The following is a 12303-nucleotide window of genomic DNA, read 5'->3' as shown; positions in this document are numbered from 1 at the left end:
GATGGTTTTCCCATGTATGTGCTGCCATTGTCCTTCGGGAGTGTAGTGGTTGTGGGTTTAAAGGTGCTGTTGGAGGAGCTTTAGTAAGTAGTGCATCCTGTAGCTGGTACACACTGCTGCCACTGTGTATTAATGATGGAGGGAGGGGGGGGGGGGGGGGAGATAAGGGCGAGGGGGGGGGGGGGAAGATAAGGGCGAGGGGGGGGGGGAAGATAAGGGCGAGGGGGGGGGGGGAAGATAAGGGCGAGGGGGGGGGGGAGGTAAGGGCGGGGGGGGAAGGGGGAAGACTGGGACGGGAGGGGGGGGAAGGGGGAAGACTGGGACGGGAGGGGGGGGGAAGGGGGAAGACTGGGACGGGAGGGGGGGGGAAGGGGGAAGACTGGGACGGGAGGGGGGGGGAAGGGGGAAGAGTGGGACGGGAGGGGGGGGAAAAGGGGGAAGGGGGAAGAGTGGGACGGGAGGGGGGGGAAAAGGGGGAAGGGGGAAGAGTGGGACGGGAGGGGGGGGGGAAGAGTGGGACGGGAGGGGGGGGAAGGGGGAAGGGGGAAGAGTGGGACGGGAGGGGGAGGGGGAAGAGTGGGACGGGAGGGGGAGGGGGAAGAGTGGGACGGGAGGGGGAAGAGTGGGACGGGAGGGGGAAGAGTGGGACGGGAGGGGGAAGAGTGGGACGGGAGGGGGAGGGGGAAGAGTGGGACGGGAGGGGGAGGGGGAAGAGTGGGACGGGAGGGGGAGGGGGAAGAGTGGGACGGGAGGGGGAGGGGGAAGAGTGGGACGGGAGGGGGAGGGGGAAGAGTGGGACGGGAGGGGGAGGGGGAAGAGTGGGACGGGAGGGGGAGGGGGAAGAGTGGGACGGGAGGGGGAGGGGGAAGAGTGGGACGGGAGGGGGAGGGGGAAGAGTGGGACGGGAGGGGGAGGGGGAAGAGTGGGACGGGAGGGGGAGGGGGAAGAGTGGGACGGGAGGGGGAGGGGGAAGAGTGGGACGGGAGGGGGAGGGGGAAGAGTGGGACGGGAGGGGGAGGGGGAAGAGTGGGACGGGAGGGGGAGGGGGAAGAGTGGGACGGGAGGGGGAGGGGGAAGAGTGGGACGGGAGGGGGAGGGGGAAGAGTGGGACGGGAGGGGGAGGGGGAAGAGTGGGACGGGAGGGGGAGGGGGAAGAGTGGGACGGGAGGGGGAGGGGGAAGAGTGGGACGGGAGGGGGAGGGGGAAGAGTGGGACGGGAGGGGGAGGGGGAAGAGTGGGACGGGAGGGGGAGGGGGAAGAGTGGGACGGGAGGGGGAGGGGGAAGAGTGGGACGGGAGGGGGAGGGGGAAGAGTGGGACGGGAGGGGGAGGGGGAAGGGGGAAGAGTGGGACGGGAGGGGGAGGGGGAAGGGGGAAGAGTGGGACGGGAGGGGGAGGGGGAAGGGGGAAGAGTGGGACGGGAGGGGGAGGGGGAAGAGTGGGACGGGAGGGAGGGGGAAGAGTGGGACGGGAGGGAGGGGGAAGAGTGGGACGGGAGGGAGGGGGAAGAGTGGGACGGGAGGGAGGGGGAAGAGTGGGACGGGAGGGAGGGGGAAGAGTGGGACGGGAGGGAGGGGGGAAGAGTGGGACGGGAGGGGGGGGGAAGAGTGGGACGGGAGGGGGGGGGAAGAGTGGGACGGGAGGGGGGGGGGGAAGGGTGGGACGGGGGGGGGGGGGGGAAGGGTGGGACAGGAGGGGGGGGGGGAAGGGTGGGACCGGACGGGGGGGGAAGGGGGAAGGGTGGGACAGGAGGGGGGGGGTAAGGGGGAAGGGTGGGACAGGAGGGGGGGGGGGAAGGGGGAAGAGTGGGACAGGAGGGGGGGGGGGGAAGGGGAAAGAGTGGGACGGGGTGGGGGAAGGAAAGAGTGGGACGGGGTGGGGGGAGGAAAGAGTGGGACGGGGTGGGGGGAGGAAAGAGTGGGACGGGGTGGGGGGAGGAAAGAGTGGGACGGGGTGGGGGGAGGAAAGAGTGGGACGGGGTGGGGGGAGGAAAGAGTGGGACGGGGTGGGGGGAGGAAAGAGTGGGACGGGGTGGGGGGAGGAAAGAGTGGGACGGGGTGGGGGGAGGAAAGAGTGGGACGGGGTGGGGGGAGGAAAGAGTGGGACGGGGTGGGGGGAGGAAAGAGTGGGACGGGGTGGGGGGAGGAAAGAGTGGGACGGGGTGGGGGGAGGAAAGAGTGGGACGGGGTGGGGGGAGGAAAGAGTGGGACGGGGTGGGGGGAGGAAAGAGTGGGACGGGGTGGGGGGAGGAAAGAGTGGGACGGGGTGGGGGGAGGAAAGAGTGGGACGGGGTGGGGGGAGGAAAGAGTGGGACGGGGTGGGGGGAGGAAAGAGTGGGACGGGGTGGGGGGAGGAAAGAGTGGGACGGGGTGGGGGGAGGAAAGAGTGGGACGGGGTGGGGGGAGGAAAGAGTGGGACGGGGTGGGGGGAGGAAAGAGTGGGACGGGGTGGGGGGAGGAAAGAGTGGGACGGGGTGGGGGGAGGAAAGAGTGGGACGGGGTGGGGGGAGGAAAGAGTGGGACGGGGTGGGGGGAGGAAAGAGTGGGACGGGGTGGGGGGAGGAAAGAGTGGGACGGGGTGGGGGCAAGGAAAGAGTGGGACGGGGTGGGAGGAGGAAAGAGTGGGACGGGGTGGGGGGAAGGAAAGAGTGGGACGGGGGGGGGGAAGGAAAGAGTGGGACGGGGGGGGGGAAGGAAAGAGTGGGACGGGGGGGGGGGGAAGGAAAGAGTGGGACGGGGGGGGGGGGAGGAAAGAGTGGGACGGGGGGGGAAGGAAAGAGTGGGACGGGGGGGGGGAAAGGGTGGGATGGGAAGGGGAGTGGGAATAAGGGCGAAGGGGGGGGAAGATATGCGGGACGGGGGGGGAAGATATGCGGGACGGGGGGGAAGATATGCGGGACGGGGGGGGGGGGAAGATATGCGGGACGGGGGGGGGGAAGATATGCGGGACGGGGGGGGGGAAGATATGCGGGACGGGGGGGGGGGAAGATATGCGGGACGGGGGGGGGGGAAGATATGCGGGACGGGGGGGGGAAGATATGCGGGACGGGGGGGGGGAAGATATACGGGGGGGGGGGAAGATATGCGGGACGGGGGGGGGAAGATATGCGGGACGGGGGGGGGGGGGAAGATATGCGGGACGGGGGGGGGGGGAAGATATGCGGGACGGGGGGGGGGAAGATATGCGGGACGGGGGGGAGGGAAGATATGCGGGACGGGGGGGTGGGAAGATATGCGGGACGGGGGGGGGGGGTGGGAAGATATGCGGGACGGGGGGGTGGAAGATATGCGGGACGGGGGGGAGAAGATATGCGGGACGGGGGCGGGGGGAAGATATGTGGGGGGGGAAGATATGCGGGACGGGGGGGGGGAAGATATGCGGGACGGGGGGGGGGGGGGAAGATATGCGGGACGGGGGGGGAAGATATGCGGGACGGGGGGAATGATATGCGGGACGGGGGGGGGGGAATGATATGCGGGACGGGGGGGGGGGGGAATGATATGCGGGACGGGGGGGGAATGATATGCGGGACGGGGGGGGAATGATATGCGGGACGGGGGGAGGGATGATATGCGGGACGGGGGGGGAAGATATGCGGGACGGGGGGGGGGGAAGATATGCGGGACGGGGGGGGAAGATATGCGGGACGGGGGTGGGAAGATATGCGGGACGGGGGGGGAAGATATGCGGGACGGGGGAATGATATGCGGGCCGGGGGGGGAATGATAGGCGGGACGGGGGGGGGATGATAGGCGGGACGGGGGGGGGGATGATAGGCGGGACGGGGGGGGGGGGAAGATATGCGGGACGGGGGCGGGGGGGAAGATATGCGGGACGGGGGGGGAAGATATGCGGGACGGGGGGGGGAAGATATGCGGGACGGGGGGGGGATGATAGGCGGGACGGGGGGGGGGAGAAGATATGCGGGACGGGGGGGGGGGAAGATATGCGGGACGGGGGGGAAGATATGCGGGACGGGGGGGGAAGATATGCGGGACGGGGGGGGGGAAGATATGCGGGACGGCGGGGGGGAAGATATGCGGGACGGGGGGGGGAAGATATGCGGGACGGGGGGGGGAAGATATGCGGGACGGGGGGGGGGGGAAGATATGCGGGACGGGGGGGGGGGAAGATATGCGGGACGGGGAGGGGAAGATATGCGGGACGGGGAGGGGAAGATATGCGGGACGGGGGGGGGAAGATATGCGGGACGGGGGGGGATGATATGCGGGACGGGGGGGGGATGATATGCGGGACGGGGGGGGGGGATGATATGCGGGACGGGGGGGGATGATATGCGGGACGGGGGGGGATGATATGCGGGACGGGGGGGGGGATGATATGCGGGACGGGGGGGGGATGATATGCGGGACGGGGGGGCGATGATATGCGGGACGGGGGGGGGATGATATGCGGGACGGGGGGGGATGATATGCGGGACGGGGGGGTGGGATGATATGCGGGACGGGGGGGGGATGATATGCGGGACGGGGGGGGGGATGATATGCGGGACGGGGGGGGGGGGATGATATGCGGGACGGGGGGGGGGATGATATGCGGGACGGGGGGGGGATGATATGCGGGACGGGGGGGGGGGGAAGATATGGGGGACGGGGGGGGGAAGATATGGGGGACGGGGGGGGAAGATATGGGGGACGGGGGGGGAAGATATGGGGGACGGGGGGGGGAAGATATGGGGGACGGGGGGGGGGGAAGATATGGGGGACGGGGGGGAAGATATGGGGGACGGGGGGGGAAGATATGGGGGACGGGGGGGGGAAGATATGGGGGACGGGGGGGGAAGATATGGGGGACGGAAGATATGGGGGATGGGGGGGAAGATATGGGGGATGGGGGGGGAAGATATGGGGGACGGGGGGGGAAGATATGGGGGACGGGGGGGGAAGATATGGGGGACGGGGGGGGGAAGATATGGGGGACGGGGGGGGAAGATATGGGGGACGGGGGGGGAAGATATGGGGGACGGGGGGGGGGAAGATATGGGGGACGGGGGGGGGGAAGATATGGGGGACGGGGGGGGGGAAGATATGGGGGACGGGGGGGGGAAGATATGGGGGACGGGGGGGGGAAGATATGGGGGACGGAAGATATGGGGGATGGGGGGGAAGATATGGGGGATGGGGGGGGAAGATATGGGGGACGGGGGGGGAAGATATGGGGGACGGGGGGGGAAGATATGGGGGACGGGGGGGGGGGAAGATATGGGGGACGGGGGGGGGAAGATATGGGGGACGGGGGGGGGAAGATATGGGGGACGGGGGGGGGAAGATATGGGGGACGGGGGGGGGAAGATATGGGGGACGGGGGGGGAAGATATGGGGGACGGGGGGGGGAAGATATGGGGGACGGAAGATATGGGGGATGGGGGGGAAGATATGGGGGACGGGGGGGGAAGATATGGGGGACGGGGGGGGAAGATATGGGGGACGGGGGGGGAAGATATGGGGGACGGGGGGGGAAGATATGGGGGACGGGGGGGGAAGATATGGGGGACGGGGGGGGAAGATATGGGGGACGGGGGGGGAAGATATGGGGGACGGGGGGGAAGATATGGGGGACGGGGGGGGAAGATATGGGGGACGGGGGGGGAAGATATGGGGGACGGGGGGGGAAGATATGGGGGACGGGGGGGGGGAAGATATGGGGGACGGGGGGGGGAAGATATGGGGGACGGGGGGGGAAGATATGGGGGACGGGGGGGGAAGATATGGGGGACGGGGGGGGAAGATATGGGGGACGGAAGATATGGGGGATGGGGGGAAGATATTGGGGATGGGGGGGGAAGATATGGGGGACGGGGGGGAAGATATGGGGGACGGGGGGGGGGAAGATATGGGGGACGGGGGGGGGAAGATATGGGGACGGGGGGGGGGAAGATATGGGGGACGTGGGGGGGGGAAGATATGGGGGACGGGGGGGGAAGATATGGGGGACAGGGGGGGGAAGATATGGGGGACGGGGGGGGGAAGATATGGGGGACGGGGGGGGGAAGATGTGGGGGACGGGGGGGCAGATGAGGGTGGGGAGTTATGGGGGAGACATGGGGAGGGGGATGGGGGGGATGGAGGGGGATACGGGGATGGAGAGAGGGGGGGGGGGGAGGGGTCTGAGTCCCGGCCTCACCCCGAGCCCCCTCCTCACCTTCCAGCCTGAAGTTAGCGGCGAGTCTCCGGACGCTCCTCCGCTGCAGGGGGCCCAGGGCCCGGGAGTAGACCCCCCGGGACAGGTATTTATAAACGTCTCCGTACCGCTCCCTGTCCCCCGGCGGAGCCTCCGTCTGGGTGCACACACTGCGCTTTCCATCCGACATGGCGGCGGGAGGCCGGGGGACCAGGGGACGGACGGACACACCGCCTGCTCCCTCCCCCCCGGAACCTTTGTGCGGGCCACCGCCGGAACGCGTTTGGTGCTGCACCCCCGCGTTGTTTATCTGGTTGTCGGGCCGTCCCCGGGGTGTGATTGAAGCTCCGGCGGGCGGAATGGAGGGAGCGGGCGGGAGGCCTGCGCCCGGGCCCTTCTTTTCCTGCCGCTGTTTTTACACCGACAACATCTTCCTGGAAGATTTCAGGCTCCACGTCCGCTCGACGGAGCCACAACTGGAATCTGTAAGATAGAAAATAAATAATATTATGATTAACATCATTCACGTTAGATTGTGAAAAGGGGGAATGTCCCGGGGCTGGTGGGGTGGAGGGGGCTAGCACGGGGGCGATGGGCCGAATGTGTCCCCTGTCTACATCATCGAGACGAACCATTACTTTCCAGAAACTAAAGTGTCCTCACTCACAGATCTGCAGCCCTCACTTTCTCCTTGAACCAGTTTACTCCCAGGAAGATCCCAGTGTGATCCTTTCCCACTGCATCTCCAGCACTTCCTGAATTTCTTTTTGTTTCAGGTTTCCAGCCCCACTGTTCTCTATTATTTCAGAGTCTGATTTGAGGTGTTGGTTGAGGGATTGGGGAGAATCCTGAGCCCTTCCCCACCGTGTCAGCTTTGGGTTTCCATACAACATTGAGCTGCTTCCTCACCAAATACACAAAGCGGTTGCTCAGACCTGCCCCCCCCCCCCATCAGCCCGAGCTACACCCCACTTTAGCTACACTTGGTGTGGGGGCTGCTGGCAGTGACTCTGAGGTCTGGAGCGAATCCCACATTGTAAAATTTCAAACATGTTCAAAGGGACTTCACGGAACATCGCCAGGTAAAATTTGTCCTGGTTCCACAGAAGAGGTGACCAAAAGCTTGGCCGAAGAGTTAGTTGCTCAGTAGGAATGAAAGGTGATGAAGTCGGTCTTATTTATTGATCGACCCGACCCCACAATTAGAGAACTGAATCACAGTCCTACTCAAAAGAAAATTTAGAAATTTGGAGAAATAAATAAGACCGACTTCCAAAAAACGAAATCAGACGGATCCAACACGCCACGCTTCTACAGATTACCCAAAATTCACAAACCAGGAGACCCCCTCAGACCCATAGTCTCACTACCTGGAACACTAACTCACAGATTGGCCAAGGACCTACACCAAAGACTAAAACACTTAGTAGAAGGCTCACGCCACTCCACCCAAGAATTCCTGAAGACCATCAAAAGACAGCAAAATAGAAGAGGTTGAAATAATGGTCTCCTTTAATGTAACAGCCCTATTCACATCCATCAACATCAATCTAGCCAAGGAAACACTGACTACATTATTAGAACACCCAAAGACACATACACCAAACATCACCAACTGCATCAGCAAGGACAATACCGTCAAGCCAGTGGTCCTATGCCTTACCACTCACTTCACCTTCAACAACAAAACCTACAGACAAACCAACGGAACACCCATGGGAACTCCAATATCAGGGTTGTTAGCAGAGGCAGTAATGCAGAAACTTGGGCCTGCTACATGGAAGACACCTTTGTCATCATCAAATGAAACAAATTAGAGGAAACCTTCAAGACCATCAATAATACCCTTACTGGCATAAAGTTCACCAAGGAGGAGGAAAACAACAACAAACTGCTATTCCTAGATGTCACAGTAGAGCGAACAGCCAATGGGGAACTTCAAACCAACGTCTCCAGGAAAACAACACATACAGACCAAATATTGAACTACAGAAGCAATCACCCCAACATCCACAAACGAAGCTGCATCAGAACATTATTTCAACGAGCCACCACACATTACAGCGCAGAGGAGTTACGCAGAGCAGAGGAAAATCACCCGTACCATGTATTCAAAAAGAACGGGTACCCAATGAACACAGTCCGCCGATTTTCTGAGCAACAAACCCAAACAAGCAGACAAAGCGCATCCAGAAACCCTCGCCCACTCTCCCCTTCATCAAAGACATCTCGGAAATGACTGCCAGACTACCCAGACCCCTTGGCATCATGGTAGCCCACCAACACACTAAAACAACAGCTAATGAACTTGAAAGACCCTATACAGACAACAAGCAAAACTAATGTCATCTACAAAATACCTTGCAATAACTATAACAAACACGATATGGACAAAGAGACGGAAAACTAGCTACCAGGATACATGAACATCAACTAGCCACAAAAAGACATGACCCTCTCACTAGTATCCTCACATACAGATGAGGAAGGACACCAGTTTGACTGGGACAACACATCCAGGACAAGCCAAACAGAAACATGCATGAGAATTCCTAGAAGCATGGTATTCCAACTGGAACTCTATCAACAAACGCATTGACTTGGATCCCATTTATCACCCCCTGAGAAAAAGAACAGAAAATGACATTGCCAACCCAAGGAAACCCAAACATATAAATAGAAAACGGTCTACACCACCAGTGCTTCATTCGGAGGCTCACTGAAGATGTTACCTAGTATGGTGACAAAATGTCTGAAAATGAACCTTCCAGCTCAGCAAGCAAACCTACGTCCAGAACCTCAACCTGAGCTACAAATCTTCTCAAAACATGAAACTCCTGTTTTTACATACAAGTAGATCATTGACCACTCAAACACACTGACCCCAGGGACACTGCCACAGTCAAACCTTTCACTATTCTGCAGCAAGTTATAAATTGGGTTCTTTCAGTAACTCAACATTTGCTCATGTTTCAGATTTTAAGAAGCAAGGGATGCAAGACTGAAGAACAATTCAGAAAGGTTCAAGCTAAGGTAAAACTGACAAACCAACAGTACCAGCCTATGTGTGCTGCACACCATTATACTCACGGTCACACTCAATAATACCCAGACTCGGAATTTAACTTTCATTTTGACCACTTCTTAGTCATGCTGTTCAGTGACAGTGCAACAAACAGCAGAAAATGTGATGGTGGATTTCCAGCGGAGCTTAGAGTTAGATAGTTACTCTTACAGTTGTGCAATCAATACTGTCACAGTTAGAGAGTCAATGCTGAGGGAGTGCTACACTATTGTAGCTTCACGAGGTTGAAAGTCTCAGGTCCCTAGGGTTAGGGCTGAGTGGGGAAGAGATTAGTGAGACTTGGGTGGACAGGTGACCTCACTGAGAGAGAAATAGCAGATGGATTATTCATAGAATCTTACTTTAAACTGAAAGCATAGAACCAAGAGATTTGGGAGGAATTTAGTGAAGAGTAACTTTAGGGCCATAGTAATTGTGATTTGGGAAATATGGTTAAATACCCATAAAGATGATTGGAAACAAAACACCTTGAATTGTTTGATGCAGCCATTAAGGATGTTTATATTTCCATGACTGTGAATCGTTTTATTTCTTGGGATGTGGGTGGCACTGGCAAGACTAGCAATTGTTGCCCTAATTACTGCTCGAGTGCCTTTGCTGTGTGAGTATAACACCCGTGTTATTGCAACATTGCGTGTCAAGATGTCCACAAGATGGCTGTGAGCAAACAATAAAGCTATTCGATTAGCGCGATTGGGGCCCAGTGGTGTGTCCATATCTCTGGACCAGCAGGCTTAGGTTCAAGTCCCACCTGCTCTAGAGGTGGGTCCTACCATCTCTGCACAGGTTTAACTAAAATAAACAATAACTATTTGATAACTATCAAGTCACACTAAGTCATTTTGTCTCCCTCAGATTGATGAAGAAGTTCAGAGAAGAAAGTTGCTCCATCAGAAAAGTTTGGAGAGAAGAAGCATTATTTCTGCATGTTACAAGCCACTGAATCCTGCAGTCTATGTTTTACAGGTAGGAACTGGTCTCTGTTGATTCACTGAACAGCATTAGATTCACCATAAAAGGCGTTAGTGAGATTGTACCATGAATATTGAGTATGGTTTTGGTCACCTTATTAAAGAATGGCTTTCTTTGTATTAGAAACAATCTAGCAATGATCCACTGGCTGATTCCTGGAATGAAGGACTGGGTTTGGGGAATGGTTAAATAGGTTGAGACCGTAGCTATTGGTGTAGGGATTGTGATGAGGTTAGCCACCTAGACCTCAGAAAGAGTGTTTCATAACAGGGGCTGTTACTCTGGTCCAATCATGGAGCCCTGACAGACACAAAAAGGGACATGTCAGAGATACTGATACTCTGGTCACTGACTCTGAGTGAGGCAGTATTAAAGTTAAGGACTGTTTACATATAAATAAAGGGCGACTTGGTGATGGGAGCTATTTCAGTGGCAATGGGAGTAATGCGTGATCCTGAAGAAACTCATTTGCAGTAGTCATCTTTGAGTTGGGGTAAGCATTTCTTGCATCATTTGTTGGGAAGCTTGATTCATTTGACTCTGCTGTCGAGGGCAGGGCCCAGTACGTGGGAAGAATGCGTTCATTTTTCTGGGCAAATGACATTGCAGCAGATGAAAAACAATAAGTAAGTCTTCTGACAGCTTGTGGAGCTGCAGTGTTTTTGATTATTAGGAGCCAAACGTTCCCTGAGCTACCACATACCAAAATGTTTCAAGAGTTGATGGATTTAGTTAAGGATTATAATAACTCCAAGCCTCCTCTAATTCTGAGGTGCGATCCGTTTTACACAGCAGTTCGAGAACCAGGGGAATCCATGTCAGGATTTTTGACGAGGTTAAGACGCCTGGCAGAGACGTGTAACTTTGGTTTAACCCTTAATGAGATGCTGACACACTGTTTGGTATGTGGGATTAATGATGTCACCATGCAAAAGTACCTACTAGTTGAAGCCCAACTGGATTTCAAACAGGCACTACAACTGGCTTTGTCATTAGAAATGTGACAATTGGAGTAAATGAGTTACAGGGTCCGCTGATGGAAGTGGACACCCTCCCAGTCCAACTGAGCTTGGGGAACACCACTTGAGTGAAAGCTATTGCATCGCCTCACTCGGGCATATCCTGGGCAGAGGGACTCTAGGTCAGCCACAGCAAAACCCAAAACAAAGCCAAGCCTCAGATAAATAGTTCACATTTTCCTCAGGATCCTGGCCGGCAAACCAGTGTAGTTGCTGCCAGGATGTGGACTCAGTTCAGCCCAGTGGGACTCATTTGCTATCTTGAGTAAGAGAACTCCTAGGCTGATATCCAGGAGTGTTCATACCTTGGGAATCCACCTATATCTAGTTTGGAACAGTTAAATTGCTTAATGACCTCAAAATCAGAACCAGTCAAGATAAAACATCTGGTTAGATGGTCACTTGGTTCTAATGGAGGTTGATATCAGTGTGGCTGTTTCAGTGATCGCACAACCAGTCTTTAACAAAATTCACTCTGGACTCCAGCATTTAAGTTTGCTCGAGACCGCAGTTAGACTGAGAACCTGTACCGGGCAACCTTTACAGATTAAAGGTGCAACTTCAGTTCCGGTCTTTAATGAGAAGCAGCTGATTTAGTTCCCACCGAGTGTAATACAGGGCTTGGGCCCAGGCTTGATGGGGTGAAATTGGTTGCGAGTGATTATATTTAATGATGGGACCATTGCACATACAGTTGCAGGGATAGCACTGACAGAGTTGCCACTGGGAGACTCTGCACCAGGTTAAATCTGATCTTATAGATAGCTAGATACTATTCCTGATAGTCTGGGAACATAGGGTTCATTGCCAGAAAAATTAGAGTCAGACCATTCAGAGGAAACTTAGAAAACATTTCTTCACCAGAGACAGGGGAAGAAAGATGAAATACCAGTGCTGGACACAAGCCTCAGCCGAGAGAGAGAGTGAGAGAGAGAGAGTGAGAGAGAGAGAGAGAGTGAGAGAGAGAGAGAGTGAGAGAGAGAGAGAGAGAGAGAGAGAGAGAGAGAGAGAGAGAGAGAGAGAGAGAGAGAGAGAGAGAGAGAGTGAGAGAGAGAGAGAGTGAGAGTGAGTTTGGTGTAGGAATCAC

At 57.7% G+C, this 12303-nt stretch overlaps 2 protein-coding genes across 2 annotated transcripts in view; one reads left to right on the top strand and one right to left on the bottom strand.

The window, feature by feature from the left end:
- The window catches only part of LOC140488040 (gypsy retrotransposon integrase-like protein 1), a 28758-nt gene extending 22210 nt beyond the window's left edge, over positions 1-6548 (bottom strand). The window contains exon 1 of the mRNA XM_072587652.1: positions 6162-6548. Coding sequence (XP_072443753.1) covers positions 6162-6330 — 169 coding nt within the window. The 5' untranslated portion in view covers positions 6331-6548. The remainder of the gene's footprint in view (positions 1-6161) is intronic.
- Positions 6311-12303, top strand: part of ogfod2 (2-oxoglutarate and iron-dependent oxygenase domain containing 2) — a 30776-nt gene continuing 24783 nt past the window's right edge. The window contains 3 exon segments of the mRNA XM_072587653.1: positions 6311-6625; positions 9117-9173; positions 10081-10191. Coding sequence (XP_072443754.1) covers positions 6329-6625; positions 9117-9173; positions 10081-10191 — 465 coding nt within the window. The 5' untranslated portion in view covers positions 6311-6328.

This window comes from Chiloscyllium punctatum, chromosome 17 (assembly GCF_047496795.1).
Source record: "Chiloscyllium punctatum isolate Juve2018m chromosome 17, sChiPun1.3, whole genome shotgun sequence".
In the NCBI taxonomy this organism is placed as follows: Eukaryota; Metazoa; Chordata; class Chondrichthyes; order Orectolobiformes; family Hemiscylliidae; genus Chiloscyllium; species Chiloscyllium punctatum.
This window is presented reverse-complemented; position numbering and strand designations above follow the sequence as displayed.